We start from the raw sequence: 19,936 nt of genomic DNA, 5'->3' as shown, positions 1-19,936 counted from the left end.
CTAGTCAAAATACAGTTGTAGTCAAAGTTTTTAAACAACTATACACAAGTATTATTGAATAAATTTGAGTTGGTAGGGAAAAAGCCTCACAAAGTATTCCAAAGAGCTCTGTTCTTGGCCCTACATTATTTAAAAAATTTTAAAACTTGGATAAAGATATAGATAATAAATATCATACCTGCATCTAATAAAACTAGGATATGACAAATGATAAAAATGTTCTTATATAGCATGGCCACCTAAACATTACCATTAGTTCAGTTTTGGTGTACTTCTAGTCTTCACATTTTCCCTACTTTTTGTATATGTATTATTGGCTCCACTTTTCCCCTGAGCATCAAAGTTTTGGCTGCCAGCTTGTCTAGACTTACATCCTTACAACTCCAAAGCCAGTGGGAAGAAAAGCTTTCCTTTTCCAACAATTCAGAAAAAAAAAGTACTGTCCTGATTTCCATTGAACAAAACCAGATTTTATGTCTGTTCCTAAGTGCCATTCACAAAGGCCGACCAGACATGATGCTCTGGTTGGCCAACTCTGAGTTCCATGAGCACCTAGTCACGGTGTCAGCCACGTCTGAGGCATACCAGAAAGGAGCCCGAATGGGAGAGGGTGGTTCCCCTAGAAACTGTTGTCTGCTGAGCTGCTAAACAGCAAACCAAACAAGCCGTGGTCTCTGCTCTCTAGGAGCTTGCATTCTGCTCAGAAAAACAATGTTAACAGACCATTTCAATGGGAGGTGGTCAATGTTGTGGTCAAGGTTGTGGTAAAGGTTTACAGGATAGAGGGGCAAGTAAGTTCAATCTGGAGAGGAGGCTCATGGCTAAGAAAGTTCCCAGAAGAAGATGATGCCCAAATCTAGAAAGATTGATACAACTTTTCAAGGTGTAGAAGAGGGCTTTGGAAAGGTATCAGGATGCTCCCAGGCATCCTGGACTTATAAGCCTTGATTCCCTTGAAGGTAGGAATCATGTCTTATCTTTGCCCCTCTCCCCCTAGAATCTAACATGGTGTCTGGCATCTATTGGACACTTTGTAAGTGCTTGGTGAATGTATTAATATTCCCTCATTATCTCGTCAACAAAAATTACGTGGGAATTTGCGAGGTCAATATTTAACCTCATTGTTTAGAGAAGGAAACAGATAGAGAGGTTAGGCCATCAAAATCACAGTGCCCGCTGACAGTGGTGCCTCAGTAACCCTCACAGAGGTGGGGACATATCCAAACCAAACTCCAGGCATGAAGAAGAACAGCACAAATCTTAGCCTCGTGTGAGTACAGCAGTAAAGTAAGAAATAAAGTAAAAGCTTTTCTATGATTAGCAGTTCTTATAAAGCCCAAAACATCAAATTTTCTTCTAATAATTTCAGATGTCAAATGGTAGCATTTTATTTTACCATGTCCTTGAATAAATAAGAACTGGGGGGGGGGGGGGGGCATGTTTGTTTGGGTGGGTTACTAAGCAGCACCACACATGCTAGAGACTCCTTTTGAAGGTGGAATCTGCGGGACCAACTGGTTCTTCAGCTTGTGTCTACTTCATTGGTTTACACTGGAAAATAAAAGCAAAACAGGAAACAAACAGGCTATTGCAATAATACAGAAGTCAGCCGTGTGGAGAATACTAAATATTAAAGTAGACTAGACTGTTTTTAAAATAGCTTTTCTGAGTGTCCACAGTGGCACGGAGACTAAAAGGTAGAGTTTGTATAGCATGTCCCCAGAAGAACTTAGTACACAGATAAAATAAAGCCAAATAGCACCCATGCTATTATCTGTCCCACATGGTACTTCAGGTCCTATAGATTATTAAAATCTCTAATATGGCAATATGATGTGGCAACCAGATGAAGAAAAATATGAGTTTGTACATATCATATCTAATAAGGGAAAACTTTACATGAGAAATAGAGGTTTTTAAAATATATTTTTATTGATTTCAAAGGGGAAGGGAGAAGGAGAGAGATAGAAACATTAATGATAAGAGAGAATCATTGATCAGTGGCCTCCTGCACACCCCTACTGGGGAGGGAGCCCACAACCTGGAATCAACCCGGGACCCTTCAGTACACAGGCCAACACTCTATTCACTGAGCCAACCAGCTAGGCAGAATAGAGTTCTTAAGATGAATATTAAAGGAATTCTGTGGATATGGAAAGAAATTACAGCCTCAAGGCTTGCTTCAGCAAAAGCTAGGGGCTCTGAAGGGGGCGGGGGGGGGGGGGGGGAACACAACGTGTCAAGGTAAAAGGACAAAAGAAAACTAGAGCCAGAAAAATATTGAGAGGTATTTGCACTAGAAACATATTGGATGGCTGGGGAAGGGTTTATAAAGACTAAGATTGAAATTAGTAGTGAAACTCCTGAAATGTAAGGTTTAGAACACAATGGACCAAATTATACTACCCAAGTATTGCTGTGAATTTTTTTAAAATCTCATGTCTTGCAATGATTTGTAATTAAACTTGTGGGTAAGCACTCAACTAATTCTGAATTACGTATGTGTGGACACATTTTCAATCAACCTGAATTCTTTTCAGGAGAAGGTATAGTCTTAGGGAGAATCATTCAGGTTTTGTTTTAAATCATTGACATTGTAAAAAAAAAAAAAAAAAAAAAAGCATTATTATTTACAAAATAAAGTCTGTGCTTTTTAACAAACCTCTGGGCCTACCTTGATCTGACCCTGCCTACCTTCCCCTCCCACACCAGTCTCTCTTCTCAACCCCCTCTTGTGTTGAAAGCATTCACTACTGACTTGACACTAAATTATATTCTGCGGTCTATTGTTACTTAGACTAAGCATGTTATCTCTCCAATGAGATTATGACTCCGCAAAGGATCTGTCCAAATAGTATTTTGTTTTGTTTAGTATATTCTATTTAAATTAATGATGTTATTTACTATGCACAGTAAAAGTGAAGAATTTGAACCCAAAAATTGATAGTAATTAAATTAATCTGCTTTATTCTATTATTCCTTGATATTATTGTTTTCTCATTCAGTATTCTTTTCCGTAGGTCTCTGGACTGTAGACCTACTAGCAAAAAATAGTAAGAACAAATAAACAATGTACACACTAAGCAGTAATCGGCTGTCTTCTAAACCTTGAACTATAGAAAATCAAAAAGTCATTGGGAACAAATATCACAAACCTGAAAATGGCATTTTGAGCAGTCACTTTGTTATAGCTTCACGTGGGCTTAAGCTCTTCCCGGGGCCTTTGGGCTCAGGGGTACGGTGCTGGTATGTAAAAGTTAAAAAGAGCTCTGCATGAAGAATTAGGAAGCCCTGTCTTTGTCAAAGGTTTAGCTGTGTGACTGAAAACGGTGGCACCTGATCAGATTTGTTCATTTCCTTGACAAATCCTCGGGCTTTTCACCCATTTCATTGATAGCGCTCTCTCCTAGTATGCCTGGTGCACAGTAGTTTCTCAAGAAGTATGTGTTATGGCCCGGCTGGTGTGGCTCAGTGGTTGAGCATCGACCTATGAACCAGCAGGTCACGGTACGATTCCCGGTCAGGGGGTGTGCAGGAGGCAGCTGATCAACGATTCTCTCTCATCATTGATACTTCTATCTCTCTCTCCCTCTCCCTTCCTCTCTCTCTAAAATCAATAAAAACATTAAAAAAAAAAAAAGAGGAAATATGTGTCATAGAATCTTTTATGCTGGGCATGGAGCCTCTGTCCTCAAGAAGATCTTAGTTAGGTTGAGACAAAGACTTCCAAATGCTCAATTTTATCATTATTAAGAGAAAAGAACTAGTAATAGCTAACACTTGAGTATTTACCATGTGCCAGACAGTATTCCACGTGCCTTCCCTGAATTAATTCACTTATTCCTCCCAACAACCCTATGACCTGAACACTCTATTTCCATTTTTATAGACTCAGGAAGAAAAACAATTTGCTCAAGGTCACACAGCAAGGACGTGGCAGGGCAGGCTCTGAATTAGCACTTGTAGGCACAAGTCAAAAAGTACGTCTGACTCAAGGACCACTAACGTTTCCAATGAAACACTAGAAACATGGGGTAGGTGTTTCATGAAAGCCCATCCGTTTGGGACATCTTGGTGCTTCTGAAACTCAAGATGCCCCAGAACCCTCAGAGAAGATTCAGAATTTCAGCCTGAAATCCTGGAGATTCTAAATCAATAAGGATAGAGTAGGGACCCAGAATCTATATTTTTAACAAGTTCGGCTGGTGATGCTGATAACCTTGTAATCCGGTCTTTAAAACACTGCACTAGATCTATTTTCCAGCAGGACCCTTCGGCTCAGATTCTGTGCTCTCTTTTCAGGCCCGGCACTCTGCTGGCCACGTGTCGGCTCAGAACCCATTGATCATGCAGTCTGTAATGCTGTGCAGGGTCTGGGCATCTTTGGAGAGTCCTGAATTACAGGCATCATAACCTTGACCCAGGACAGTTATTCGTGATTTATTTGTCCGTCTCCTCATGAGTGCAGGAGCTGTTTCATATTCTGCTTCATATGCCCAGCGTGTAATTCAGTCTCAGCATGTAAGACATTTCAGAATGAGCTGATGAACAGCATGAGCCATGCCTATGCTCCAGACCCAGCAGCCCTGCCTTAAGCAGAAGACAGGTACCTAGCAGGATCAGGTGGTAGGTAGCTACAATTACCTAAATACAAGCAGCATATTCTGACCACATAGGGAACCAACAGAGGATATTGCACGTGGTACAGGAGGGGAAACCATGCCAGAAAAGTGGGTGGGAAGTTGTTCTGAGCTGAATCAGCTTGTCTCCATCAATAGTCCATTTGTTGAAGTCCTAACCCCCAGTACCTCAGAATGAGACTGCAGTTGGAGATAGAGGTGTTTGTTTTTTTTAAGTAATTGAGTGCCTGGCTGGTGTATCTCAGTGGTTGAGCGTCCACCCATGAACCAAGAGGTCACTGGTTCGATTCCAGGTCAGGGCACATACCAGGTTGCAGGCTTGATCCCCAGTGGGGGGCGTGCAGGAGGCAGCTGATCGATGTTTCTCTCTCATTGATGTTTCTATCTCTCCCTTTCTCTATAAAATCAAATAATATATATATTCTTATACACACACACACACATATTTTTTAAGGTAATTGCGTGAACATGAAGTCATTCGGATAGATGCTAATCCAATCGGACTGGTGTCCTTATATGAAGAGGAGATTAAGACACTACCACAGAGAAAAGCCCATGTGAAGATAGTGGAGGAAAACCGCCCTCTACCAGCCAAGGAAAGAGGCTTCAGAAGAAACTAACCCTGCCGACACGTTGATCTCAGACTTCCAGCTCATACAATTGTGAGAAAATAAATTTCTGTCATTTAAGCCACCCAGTTGGCAGTACTGGCAACCAAATACAGGAGCAGATTGTGAAAATTTACTAAGCCAAACTACGGAAATGAACTTTTATCCTTTAAGCTGTCAGAAGCCGTAGAAGTGTCTCAGCATCAATGTGCCATGAGCAGCTCTGGTTCTGTAATATCATTTGGAAACAGTGGAGCCCCTGAAGTAGAGGATGGAGGTGGAATGGGGCAGACAGATACATTGCTCAGTGTGGAACAGAACAAGACATGAGATAAGGGCCCTGGATTAAAACATTAGCAACCAGAATGAGAAAGCAGAGGTCCTACGAGAGACATTTGTGGGGCAGAAGCAAACAAGATTTGGGAAAGATGAGGTGTGGGCTGGGAAGAGATACGGATATCCTGAAGTGGGTGAAACTTGGAAAGTGGGGAGGACAACAATGCCTCAGATCCCTACTGGGGATACAGGAGGTGGAGCAGGCTTAAGAGAGGAGGGCAGCCAAAACCGGTTTTGGCTCAGTGGATAGAGCGTCTGCCTGCAGACTGAAAGGTCCCAGGTTCGATTCTGGTCAAGGGCATGTACCTTGGTTGTGGGCACATCCCGGGTGGGAGGTATGCAGGAGGCAGATGGTCATGTTTCTCTCTCAAGGATGTTTCTGGCTCTCTATCCCTCTCCCTTCCTCTCTGTAAAACATCAATAAAATATATTTAAAAAATAAAGGAGGGCAAAGATAACTAGTTTGGAATAGGTTAAGTTTCAGACAGTTGCAGAGAATAGAGTTGAATGTGCTCCGTGGAATGAGAATCAAGTTCTGGACCTCTGTGACTCAGTGGCCAGTGCTGGCCGCTGCAGGGGTGTGGGGGATGAGCTTACCCTGGGCGCACCATAGATCTGAGAGTCCCAAGGCCCAATCCATGAGATCCCACAATGGATGGAGAGAGGAGCCAGCAGAGATTGAAGAAACAATCTAAAAAGAAACAGAAGACGGGAGAGAGGGGTCATCAAAAGCAGCCAAGAAAGTCAACATTAGTAGCTTATTGATAGTTTTCAAAGGAAGCCAAGCTTTCTGTGCCCATGCTGCAGACCGCGATCTCCGGGTCACGCAGGCAGTGACAGCTCCAACAGCCCTTTTCCCACCGGCGGGCCGGCGACTCGGTCCCCGCCCGAGCCCTTTCACCCGAAAGGAATGTGGGCGCGCGCGCCGGGCTCCGGCTCCGCTTGGAACGCGGGCCCGGGCGCCGCTCGCCCAGCGCGCCGGCCTCGGGGGCGGCTCCCTCGCGCCTCCCCCCGCCGCGCGCCCCGGCCGCTGGGAGAGGCGAGGCGAGGGGGAGGCGGCTGGAGGGGGCGGGCGAGGGACGCGGGACTGCGGGGAGGTCGGGGGCGGGGAGCGGCAGGCGGCGGGCCCCGGGAAGAAAAGAACATGGCTTCTGCGGCGGGCAGCGCCGAGCGCCGCTCGGGGCGAAGGCGCGCCGGGCGCCAGTGACCGCGATGGTGAACTCGAGCCGCGTGCAGCCGCAGCCGCCCGGGGACGCGAAGCAGCCGCCCGCGCCCCGAGCGGCGGGCCCGGGCCGGCTGATGGCGGGCGGCGCGGCCGTGGGAGCCGGCCTGGCGGCCCCGGGCGGCCTCCGCGAGCAGAGGGGCCTGGAGATCGAGATGGAGCGCATCCGGCAGGCGGCCGCGCGGGACCCGCCGGCCGGAGCCTCGGCCTCCCCGTCGCCTCCGCTCTCGTCGTGCTCGCGGCAGGCGTGGAGCCGCGACAACCCGGGCTTCGAGGCCGAGGAAGACGAGGAGGAAGAGGAGGTGGAAGGGGAAGAAGGGGGAATGGTGGTGGAGATGGACGTGGAGTGGCGCCCGGGCAGCCGGAGGTCGGCCGCCTCCTCATCCGTGAGCTCCGGGGGCGCCCGGGGCCGGGGACTCGGGGGCTACCACGGCGCGGGCCACCCGAGCGGGAGGCGGCGCCGGCGAGAGGACCGCAGCCCCCCGAACCCCAGCCCGGCGGGCGGCGGGGACCCGCTGCATCGCCACCTCCCCGGGGACGGGCAGCCTCCGCGAGTGGCCTGGGCGGAGAGGCTGGTTCGCGGGCTGCGAGGTAAGAGCGCGACTGGCCGCGGCGGCTGCTCCCACCTGGCGGGCGGGCGGGCGCCGTCGCCTGCCGCGGGCTGCTTGCGGGCTCCGCCTCGCATCCCCACCTCCCTGGGAAGCACCTTCTCCACTTCTGCTCACTCTGCTCTGGTTCCGGGACCCGGCGCCGAATTCCTGCAGTTCCCTTCCCGGTGCAAATGGATCGGAGACCTCCTTCTTCCAGGAGGAAAAAAAAAAAAAGTCTGGAAATAAGTGAAAGCCATATTAAAGGGAAAGGATACATCTGAGGATTTTTTTTTTTTTTAATTGTGGAGGGAAAAGGAATAGTGGACCTAATGGTGGTTATGCTGTATGCTTGCTAATTTCACTGAATTAGAACCGAAGCTCTGTATTGGTACCCAGAGATCTGGATCCCTCGTGGCTCTTCATCCCGTTCCCGAAAAGGGTAACAGCCCAGTCTTCTCCCAGTTGTGGGAGGAGTGCCATGGGGTTGTCATTGATGTTGTTTTGATGTGTGTGGTTGTTTCTGGGAGTGGTGCTGTTGAGAACACCGCGAAGAGAATAAAATAATATCTTTGAGAAACAGTTATTTGGCCATTTCTAATTCTAGGCATTTTCCTGAAACAGTTGTAAAAAAAAAAAAAAGTGACATTGTTTTTTAAAAAAACTTGCAAGTAGGTTTTTAAATAACTAAATTAATGTTCTTTGAAATTCCAACCAAACAGTGAAGTCACCAGATACCAGCTGTTTGTAAATGTGTTGGTTCAGTGCACCCAACTCGCCAAAAGACAGGAAAGGAATTTTCAGACTTGCCAGTGTCTGTCAGGAGGACACAAATTTTCCAAGAGCAGATGGGGATCCTTTTTTTTGCAAAGTTTTGTCAGAGGCATCCTTGGAAAAAGGGTTGCATTTGTTCTTACCATCCAAATTATTTTAATCTCCACTTTTAAGAGTTACCATTCTCCCGTCTTTTGAAAATTCCCCTTCCCTTCTCTAATCTTTCTGTCAGTTTTGAAAATCTTGCACAAAAAAACACCCAGGTGTTTTCATAACAACATGAGTAAGATCAAGTCAGACATACATATAGACTCCCAGTTCTACCACGCATTGGCTGCGTGACCTTGAGCAAATTGCTAAACCTCTCTGATCCCCAACTTTTGCATTTATTTTTTAAAAGAGATAACCCTAATATTTAGTTCTTGACTTTGGAGAATTAAATGAGATGAGACGTGTAAAATGTATAACAAGTCTCTCCCATTTTGTGAGTACTTCATAAATTAAATCAAAAATTCTAAAAAGTGTACATTTTTGCTAATTCTTTTACGTTAGTGCTTTTGCTAGTTAATTTGATTCAGAGCATGGTAGAAATTGAAAGATCCTTTTTTAATAACCTGTGTGATTACTAAAAAACTAATACTTTTTAAGGTTCAAATCTGTATTCAAACAAATTATATACAGTCGACCCTTGAACAAGCAGGAGGTTGGGGGAACTGACCTCTTATAACTACAGTCAGTCCTCCACATGTGCCAGTTCCCAACCGCAGAGTTGACCCTTGAACAACTGGGTTTTGGACCGGATGGGTCAATTGAAAAAAATCCCAGTATAAGTGGACCTGCTCAGTTCAAATCCATGTTGTTCAAGGGTCAACTGTATTATTTTACATTGTTTTAAATGTACTTTTAAAAATATTCACTGACGTGAGAATAAAGTTTCTTATAAGTTAATATGTAATGGTAAATCATGATCCTTTTAACTCAAGTAAGCATTTGATAACACATTTAACCTTCTTTGAATAAACTAATGGAATATAATAAGATGAAATATATATATATATTTATATGAGTGTATATATGAGTTAACTTCTTTTAAACAAAACTTTCAGAAAATTTACAATGAATAAGCTCATATTTAAATCATATCTTACCAATCAATAGTCTAATTAGTAGGAGAGCAGGCTCAAAAAAATCTTATAGAAAATTTTAGGATAAATGTTATTTTTGAAGAACTATAACTGGCATTCTTGTCACTTGTTAAATAAATGACATTTGTTAAATACTTAGCGCCTACTGTGAAACTAATACTCTGCTAGGTGCTACAAAAAAGAAATAAACTAAAATAGCATTTACCATTTTCCTATACACAAACCCAGAAAAGTAAAATAAATAACCATGAATGAGTTGTGATTCATTTTTCTTTCCCTCTTGGGATACCAATGAAAAAAATCTCATATGCATTATGTAAGTAGTGCCCTAGGATCAGAACAGAAAGTAGCCTTCAATTTCTAAAGGTAGGAGAGATTACCCAAGTTTGGAGTGGTCAGGAGCTTCCCTGGAGGTCTCCTGTCTTTGTGACTTTAGACAACTCACTCAGGCTTCCTGGGCCTCAGGTGCTTGATCATAAAATGGAAGAGTTTGCCCGGCCGGCGTGGCTCAGTGGTTGAGCATCAACCTATAAACCAGGAGGTCACGGTTCGATTCCCAGTCAGGGCACATGCCTGGGTTGTGGGCTCCATCCCCAGTGTAGGGCATGCAGGAGGCAGTCAATCAATGATTCTCTGTCATCACTGATGTTTCTATCCCTCTCTCCCACTCCCTTCCTCTCTGAAATCAATAAAAATATATCTTAATAAAATGGAAGAGTTCAACCTTTTAGCTTCAACATACCCTTGTGTTGCTGAATGACAGGAATCCAAGACGGACAACAAATGGTCATTTTCCCTCCTTGAACAGTAGCTAGATCGGTCTTCTTAGCAGAAGTAATATAGTAAAGAAGATATGTTTGAGGCCTGGCTCTGGGAAACATTGAGTCTAACTAAGGAATTAAGAATTTATCTCTTAATATTCAGAAGTAGTTGAAAGTTTCTGAGCAAGAACAGAACTTGCTGCAAAGGACTGTGAGTCAGGCAGTGCGCTGTGTAGGAGAGCTTTAGAGGGAGACAGGAAGACGGGGACGGGGGAAGAGGCAGCCAGTGCTGAAGAGGTGCTGAAGGCCTGGGCCAAAGGAAGTGAAGGATGGCTGAAAAATTTAAAGACTGCCCCAAACTTAAAGGTACCCCCAATGATCTTGTTTTCTTTCATCTTAGCAAACTCTTTTCAGTGCAAAGATACAATTTGATACTCTACACGAACTATCCAGTTTTCTGAATTTCCAACCTTGAATGTGTTTTCTGGGTGAATTTGTGTACCAACTTGTTAAAGTCATTTTCTGCTTATTATTTTAGAGATCTACTGGTATGCTTTTTTTTTCTTTTCTTTTTTGAGAAATCATAAAGTACTAGCTGTATTGGTTAGGGCAGGCTAAGCTGCTATAACAAGTAATACCTCCTTTCCCATTCACTATGTTGTCGCATCACCATCCATTTCCAGAACTTTTTCATCATCCCAAACAGAAACTCTACCCATCTATACTAATAAAAGGGTAATATGCTAATTAGACCTGATAGACCGGACATCTTCCGGTTGTCCGGTCCTTCTTCTGGACAAAGCCAAGGTGGTGGGGGCCAAGGCAGAGGCGGTTAGGGGTGATCAGGCCAGCAGGGGAGCAGTTAGGGGCGATCAGGCAGGCAGGCAGAGGGGTTAGGAGTGATCAGGCAGACAGGCAGAGTGGTTAGGGGAGATTAGGCAGGCTGGCAGGTGAGCAGTTAGGAGCCAGCAGTCCCAGATTGCAAGAGGGATGTCCTGGATTGGAGAGGGTGCAGGCCAGGCTGAGGGACACCCTTCCCCCCCCTCCCGTGCATGAATTACATGCACCGGGCCTCTAGTTAAGCAATAACTCCTCATCTTCCCTCCTCCCTGCCCCTGTTAATCTCTGTTCTACTTTTTGTCTCTGAATTTCAGTATTCAGGTTTTGGTGGAATCATACAGTGCTTGTCCTTTCATGTCTGGCTTATTCCCTTAGTATAATGCTTTGAAGGTTTACCCATGTTGTAGCATGTATCCGAACTTCATTCCTTTTGATATCTAAATAATAATCCATTGTATGTACCACATTTTGTTTATCTATTCATCAGTTAATGCACACTTTAGTTGTTTTCATCTTTTGGCTATTGTGATTTTCCCTTTATTTTAGTCCAAACCTCACTTTATCACTTCGTCCTTTTCCCTTTTTATTTGCATAAATGAGATTTTGTATTTTCATTGCTGTGAGGATTATTTTCGCTGGAGGGTTGCTACTCTGTGATAAAGTTATGCTAGTAACAGAATTTATGCAGCCAACAAACATTGATGAAGAGTCTCCTTTGTGCTTGGTACTAAGGATACAGAGATGAATAATACAATAATCCAACTCTCAAGGAGCTCTGAGTTTAGTAAGGGAAACAGAGATGTAAGTAAATAATTGCAGTGCCAGGTCCCAGATACGGGAGGGATGCGAAGAGGAGAGGACCAGCTCAACCCAGAAAGGCCAGAGGAGGTGAAACAAGTTACACGTTATGTTTTGAAGGAAGGGGGGTGGGACGGACGAGGGACAAATAGCAGAAGTAAGATCAAGCAAGCCAGTAGCTCTTTTGATACTTTTTCTTGTGGACAGTTAAAAGCCAGTGGGGGCTTCAGGCAAGGGGCTGATATGATCACATGTCAATCTAAAGATGATTCTAGCAAGAATGTAGAGAATAGGGTAAAGTGGATAGCACTGTTTGCTGGGAGAATAGGTAAGGAGTGGTCTAACCAAGACGGGTGATAAAAGGTACAACAAGGGCATGTGAACTGGATGGAAGGAAGTTAAATTAAATGGACAGAAACCATCAGAATTATGGACCACCTCCCTATGAGGGTTAAGAAAAGAGCCTATTCTAGAGTGAAACCCATGTTCATGCTTGGTATCTTTAACCTAAACAGGTCAAATAGGTTCCTAGAAAAAGAAAGGAAAATCTCAGTTTGAGCTATGTGAGTCTGAGTTGTCTGTGGAATATGCGGGTCGGAACTGGTAGGTAGCTTTGGCGTGTACTTGTCTGCACCTCTGGAGAGGTTCAGGAGCCAATATGATAGAAGGCAGCAACTGACTATTTGAAAAATGGACCAATCGTAATAGAAAGTCACTTCTCTTTCTAAAGGTGTCCCCACAATTCCAATGAATATTAGGGAGGATTGTATTTATCTTTCTAAACAAGGCCCACATGAGCACAGAAACAGGATTCTGTTATGATATAAACTAGAGACCTGATGCACGAAAATTCATGCAAGGGTAGGCCTTCCTTCCCCTGACTGCCAGCACTGGCTTCCCTCCAGCACCCGGGACCCGGGCCTCCCTCCTCTGGCTGCCGGCAGACACCTGGGACCCGAGCTGGCTTCCCCTGGGCTGCCCGCAGGCACCTGGGACCCGACTGGCTTCCCTCCAGCCCAAACTTCATCAGGAAGGACGTCCAGAATGACGTCCGGAAGACGTCCAGTCTAATTAGCATAGTACCCTTTTATTATTATAGATGCCATGAGCATTTAGTCAGACTATTCAGAATGAACTCAAAGTCCATACAGATTTGGGTCTTTACACCACTCTGACATCTAGGCATCAGAAGGACATTTTATAGATAGACCTGTTTCTGAAGCATAGACAGGCCTCTCCCAACCACTACATGCTTTACATGTATTTCTCTTTCCCAGAGCAACCCCACAAAGAAGTACTGTTCTCCCATTTTCAGACGAGGAATTGGAGACTCATGACATTAGGGAAGGTCTCAGCTCATAAGTGGCTGAGCCCTCATTTGAACACAACGCTGACTCCAAATCCCTACATTGTACAGCGTCATGATCAGTAAAGTCATCAGGTTTGGTGTATTTCAGATGGGACAGGGTTAATGTGAGGCAAAAGATCTACACTGAATCTTTTCACCATGGAACTGAAATATTTACAGATGAAATGATATGAAAGCTGGGATTAGGTTTAATAGAGAGGAATGGGTGAGGATTTAGAACAGGGGTGGGGATCACCAGCCCGTGGGCCGTACAAAGCCGGCGAAATCATTTGTTCTGGCCCTGCCAAGGCGTTAGGGGTGAAATAATTAAATGTTTGACCTAATATAGCAGGCTAATTTTTAAGTTGATCATTAGTATGACTGGAGAAGGATGTTATAAATATCCAAATGGTCCTTGGCAGAAAAAAGATTCCCCACCCCTGGTATAGATGAATCAAGGTTGGTGTTGAGTTGATAATAGTTGAAGCTGGGTGAGAGATACATTAGAGTTCATTAAATCATTCTCGCTGATATTTTTTATATATTGCAAGATAAAAAGTTTGGAAGTATTTGCATAAAATAAATGCAAAGATGGCATTTTTTTCCAAAATCAGTTGCTTGTGTTTGGCACATGTTTTGTGCTTTGCATTATCTATGTCTGAGTTCCTCTATATTCATATCAATGACACTGCACAAGGGAATAGACACTGTCTGGATGATGTGCTCCGACGTGGGGTTCTGCCATTAACTCAGCACCCTCTTAACCACAAAGGGAGCTGGATATTGCCCCCTCATATCACGCTCTCCCTAACAGCTGCAGACACCGTATGTACTGGCCCTGAGGGCCTGGCGTGCTGGGCAGGCACTCCCTCCACAACGGGGACAGTTGTGGGAAAAGACAACAGTGAGTTTGAAGAATGGTGCCATTTTGGATGTGAACGCCAAGCTTAACCATTCTTACTCTGTTAGCTCTGTAAACATGGGAAGTAGGTGGCAACAGCACAGACTTTTTTTTTTTTTTTTTTCTATTTGTGGATGCAGCCATTTCTCATCCGTCAGAATGTAAAGAGGTCCCTGTATCCTGAGAGAGACAGACCCAACCTACACATCCAGTGGGGCAATTAGATGAAATTTTTAAACCAATAAATATTTGAGGAGCTAGAGTCATTTATGAAAAGTAAATGCATAAAAGGATATTATATAAAAGCATACTCGGTAAATAAAGGGACTTTTTTTTTTTATTTGAAATGTTTCATCTAAGGGCTAAGCGTGGTCGGCAAACTGCGGCTCGCGAGCCACATGTGGCTCTTTGGCCCCTTGAGTGTGGCTCTTCCACAAAATACCACGGCCTGGGCCAGTCTGTTTTGAAGAAGTGGCGTTAGAAGTTTAAAAAATTTGGCTCTCAAAAGAAATTTCAATCGTTGTACTATTGATATTTGGCTCTGTTGATTAATGAGTTTGCCGACCACTGGGCTGGAGCATTTCATTGCCATAGACCAGGCGTCCTCAAACTACGGCCCGCGGGCCACATGCGGGTGTTTTTGCCGTTTTGTTTTTTTACTTCAAAATAAGATATGTGCAGTGTGCAGAGGAATTTGTTCATAGTTTTTTTTAAACTATAGTCCGGCCCTCCAACGGTCTGAGGGACAGTGAACTGGCCCCCTGTTTAAAAAGTTTGAGGACCCCTGCCTTAGAGCATTGCAAGTTTCCTTTGAATCAAATTTGAAAGGAGTTTGGTTTTTCTATTTGTAGGTCAGGCAGTACCATCTGTAAATATTAAGAACCAAGCTTGTTCCTTAATGTGTAATTGTTTATAAACCATAGGAAAGAGTGAAATCACTGCCCCAGTGAGGCCAGGCAACAATCTTTCCTGATGATAAAGAGACTGACAGTCTCTACTTATGTGTATATCTTAGGCCTGGCCTCCCAAGGAAATATACCCAAAGAAATGGTGTGGTTGTGTCCAGGGCTACTGCGCCTAACATTTGGCCGCCTCTGTGTTATTCTGAGTTGTAATTTTCCATGTCATATAAATTTGTAATAATTCTTTAATATGATAGTTTCAGCGAACAAACATTCTGCTTGCTGCATTTCTTCTGAGTGAGTAATTCCCTGACAACTACCAGATCTTGGCAGGAGCGAACCTGGTCATAAGTTATGCTCCACTTTCAGTGTGGTGAAATCTATGATGCGTAACACAGTGTCTTTGAATTCAGACGCTGATTTTCCTAAAGGAAATTGGGGGGGGGGGGAAATGAAAGGAAATGAAGTACTCAAATTTAGGAGCAGAACTAATGTATTATTACAAGACTTAAGAATACATAAACACTAGTGATGAAGTCATTTCTTCGAAGTGGAAGGCCATGCACCATTTGTCCTCTGCTCTCTGCGTGGCAGGCTTGTGGTTTAAGGAGTTCTGTGAACCCCAGTGACGGGAGGGGTTAAAGTCTGTGGAATAAAAGTGTAAGGCAACCAGGGACCAGGTTGGCTTCCATTAACAGCCAGCCTAATCTAACTGGGAGGATTGGGAAGTCTTGTCTTTTTTGGAAAGCATTAAGGCTCTTCCGAGTAACCAGCAATGTGACTTGACCACACTGTTCATTAATGGGGGTTTGGACGGCCACCACGGCTGTCTGCCAGCCCCAGATCGTGGTAACTCTCTCCAGCAAGCTCGTGGAGGTTATGTCATCTTTGCTCAGCCGGCCCAACACTTTTTCCATCTGCGAAAATAGGGAACACGGTTGCTGATCTTACTCTCCAAAGAGAGAAGTCGGCTAAGTTGTTGCTTTTTATTTAAAGCGTATATGTTAATTGGCACTTTAAAAATCTGTTAAACTGAGCATGTTTAATGTAACCGGTCGCTACAGTTTCTTAAGAGGACCCAGGGCAGAAGGCGGAGATTTTAGGCCAGTGTGTTAGCAGCTTGATAGATGTTCCAATAGGGAAATGATGCTCCAACCAGGACTTCTTCTCCACAGGGGTGACTTAGGAGGTATCATTTGCAATGTAGTTTCTTCATGTACTAAGTTTAGTAATAGGGTCATTACCCTATAGGAAGATCTGATGTGTGTGCACAGTGACTTAATCTCTCTTGTAGGCTGCCCTCATTTCTGTTCTCTTGGCTAAATTTTTACCAGGGTACTCCTGCTGAAACAATCCCAGTTACATTCAGAGCATGCTAAAAAATATATGGGAGAATTTCCCTTAAAGGTTCTACTATCTATTTTATGTTTTCCCTTTGCCATTCATAAGGTTAAAAAAAAAAAGACATCTTTTATTATTATTTTAAAGGTCTCTGGGGAACAAGACTTATGGAGGAAAGCAACACGAATCGAGAGAAATACCTGAAAAGCGTTTTGCGGGAGCTGGCCACATACCTCCTTTTTCTCATAGTCCTGTGCATCTGTAAGTAGAACATTTCCCTCCAGTAAAGGAAAAGGTTTGGAAGTATTTGATCCGTCAAAATCATAATTAAAAGGAATCGTATATGCACCACAAAGGTTAACTTAGAAGGTCTCTGCTCTGTTTTCAATTCCAATTTAGAATTTGGAAAAACTCTCTTCTCTGGTAAACATTAATTAAAATTCAGCATTATCTGATGGGCCAGTTCATTGCCAGTTGTGACCATTTTCACTCTGAGATGCAAGTGGTAACCTGCCACATACCAAGAAACTAAGTAAAAGGTTTTTTTTTTTGCATTAGATTTCTTAACAATAATTAGCAACATGACTTCCCAAATGTAACTTTCAGAAAACACAAATAATGTCACCTAATATTGCTTTTATGGATATATGTAATATAGTCCCTTTCTTTCATATTTAGATGTGTGGTGTGAATGCCTTCATTCTTCAGGAATCACCAGATTTTTACTCTACAGGAAACTTACTGCAGACCGATCTCTTTATTTTTTTCTCTCTTCTTTCAATATGTTCCTGCATCCTCTGGGAGGGGCGGGGAGGGAAGCCTTAGCTAGAAATGAGTCTTAGAAACCATTTGCCTCAAAGTGCCGGTCAATGGATTTATCCTTTGAATTTAAAGGGTGTTGGGTGATAGAGTTCTGTAGTGTCCTTTCTAAAGCCCTTTATGAGAACAGATAAGGAAACGGATTTGTGACCACCAGAACCTCTTGCTATACTCCTCCAGAAAAAGAGTTCATTCTTATAGTGTACACTTGGAAATGCTTTAAAATTCACACCAACCTTAGAAAGAGTCCCCTTCTATGTAAATGGAAAGAATAAAAATGTAATCAGTACTTTGATAATGCCATTCTTATTACATTAAAATTGACCCCCTTGAATGTAATTGACTGAGTGCTGAAAGCTTCCTTAAAAACAATTTTTATTTACTAGATTAAAAAAATAAAAAGATTTGTAAGTTGAACATAAAGGTTAAAGAAACATCAATATTTATAATTTTAAGAAATTAAATATTGATTTATTTCATATCTCCACACTGGTTCTTACTAATACTAGTAAGCTCTTATTGAGCTTTAGCAGGATATGACTTCTTCTTACATTTTCTGAAACTTTGCCTATCCAACTGGGAATTTAAGAAAAAATAAGTTATTTAAGCTAAAAAGTATGTCTATATGAACAACATCCATCTAATGATTAGATTCTAATCCATCTTCTTGTTTTTTTCTTACTAATTATCAGTTATATGTTAGGAAGGAGTGTCTCATTACTTTTTTTTTAATCTTTATTGTTGAAAATATTACATATGTCCCCTTTTTCCCCATTTACCCCCGAATAGCCCACCCCAGCCCCCCACCCCAGGCCTTCACCACCTTATTGTCTGTGTCCATGGGTTATGCATATATGCATACAAGATCTTTGGTTGATCTCTTCCCACCCACCCACTCACCCACCCCCACCTTCCCTCTGAGATTCCACAGTCTATTCCATGCTTCTATATCTCTAGATCTATTTTGTTCAACCGTTTATTTTGTTCATTAGATTCCACATATGAGTGAGATCATATGATACTTGCCTTTCTCTGACTTGCTTATTTCACTTAGCACAGTACTCTCCAGGTCCCCCCATACTGTCTCAAAGGGTAAGAGATTCTTCTTTTTTACTGCTGCATAGTATTCCACAGTATAAATGTACCACAGCTTTTTTATGCATTCATCTACTAATGGGCACTTGGGCTATTTCCAGATCTTAGCTATTGTAAATTGTGCTGCTATGAACACAGGGGTGCATACATTCTTTCTGATTGGTGCTTCAGGTTTCTTAGGTATATTCCTAGAAGTGGGATCACTGGGTCAAATGGCAGTTCCATATTTAATTTTTCGAGGAAACTCCATACTGTTTTCCATAATGGCTGCACCAGTCTGCATTCCCACCAGCACTGTACTAGGGTTGCCTTTTTTCCACACCCTCGCCAGGACTTGTTATTTGTTGATGGTAGCCATTCTGACAAGTGTGAGGTCATACCTCATTGTTTTAATTTGTATCTCTCTGATGATCAGTGACTTTGACTATTTTTTCATATGTCTTGTGACCATCTGTATGTGAACTTTGAAGAAGTGTCTATTTAGGTCCTTTGCTCATTTTTTAATTGGATTCTTTGTCTTCCTTTTGATAAGTTGTATGAGTTCCTTATATATTTTGAATATTAACCCTTTATCAGATGTATCACTGTCAAATATGGTCTCCCATACAGTGGGCTCCCTTTTTGTTTTGTTGATGGCTTCTTTTGCTGTGGAGAAGCTTTTTATTTTTATGTAGTTCCATTTGTTTCTCTCTCTCTCTCTCTCTCTAGTTCTTCTCATACAGCAGTCTCTTTAGCATTTCTTGCAGTGCTGGTTTGGTGGTGACAAACTCCTTTAGCCGCCCCCCCCCCTTTTTTTTTCTGGGAAGCTCTTTATTTCACCATCTATTTTGAATGATATCCTTGCTGGATATCGTAATCCTGGTTTCAGATTCTTGCTTTTCACTATCTTGAATACTTCATGCCATTCCCTTCTGGCCTATAAAGTTTCTGATGAAAAATCGGCTGACAGCCTTATGGGAACTCCTTTGTAGGTAACAAATTGCTTTTCTCTTGCTGCCTTTAAGATTCTCTCTTCGTCTTTAATTTTGGGCATTTTAATTATGATGTGTCTGGGCATGAGCCTGTTTGGGTTCTTCTTGCTTGGGACTCTCTGTACCTCCTGAACTTGCATGACTTTGCATATGCATGAGATCATGTGATATTTGTCTTTCTCTGACCCACTTATTTCGCTTAGCATAATACTCTCCAGGTCCCCCCAGGTTAGGGAAGTTTTCTGCCATTATTTCTTCAAACATGTTCTCTATCCCTTGCTCACTTTCTTCCCCTTCTGGCACACCTATTATGTTTCATGTTGTCCCACATCTAAGCTGCCCTCCTGTTTTTTAATCGTTTTTTATTTTTGGTTCTCTGATTGAGTGATTTTTTTTCTACCCCGTCTTCTAACTCACTGATCCGACCTTCAGCTTCCCCTAATCTTCTGTGTATTCCTTCCACTGTGTTCTTTATTAATGCTATGTCATTCTTCATAGTTACTATATCTTTTCTTAAGCTGTTGAGCATCTTTGCCATCATTATTTTGAACACTATGTCTGATAAATGTCTTATCTCCATTTCATTTATCTCTTCTTCTGGAGAATTATCTTGTTCTTCCATTTGGGGCCGGTCTTCTTGTCTTTCAATTTTCGCTGTTTGTCTGGGTCTGAATCTGTGTATTAGGTAAATCTGCTACAACTCCCAGTCTCTAGTGCAGGATAATATCAAACACTGTTTGTGACTGGCTCTGAGTACTCTGTGTGGAGCTATCAGCAATCCATAGCTTGTGGCTCCCTCTGCTGGGGCTGTATTCCTTTGGAAAGGATCAAAATGTGCACCAGCATCT

The 19,936-nt window shown here is 43.0% G+C and overlaps 1 protein-coding gene across 1 annotated transcript in view; it reads left to right on the top strand.

Annotated features, from left to right (window-relative positions):
• Nucleotides 1–6,682: 6,682 nt before the first annotated feature.
• Nucleotides 6,683–19,936, top strand: part of PKD2 (polycystin 2, transient receptor potential cation channel) — an 80,062-nt gene continuing 66,808 nt past the window's right edge. Inside the window, exons 1-2 of the mRNA XM_079769964.1 lie at nt 6,683–7,397; nt 16,351–16,464. Coding sequence (XP_079626090.1) covers nt 6,797–7,397; nt 16,351–16,464 — 715 coding nt within the window. The 5' untranslated portion in view covers nt 6,683–6,796. The remainder of the gene's footprint in view (nt 7,398–16,350; nt 16,465–19,936) is intronic.

Source organism: Cnephaeus nilssonii (genome assembly GCF_951640355.1).
Source record: "Cnephaeus nilssonii genome assembly, chromosome: 1".
Lineage (NCBI taxonomy): Eukaryota > Metazoa > Chordata > Mammalia > Chiroptera > Vespertilionidae > Cnephaeus > Cnephaeus nilssonii.
The sequence above is the reverse complement of the archived record's forward strand: the minus strand, read 5'-3'. Positions and strand labels throughout refer to the sequence as shown.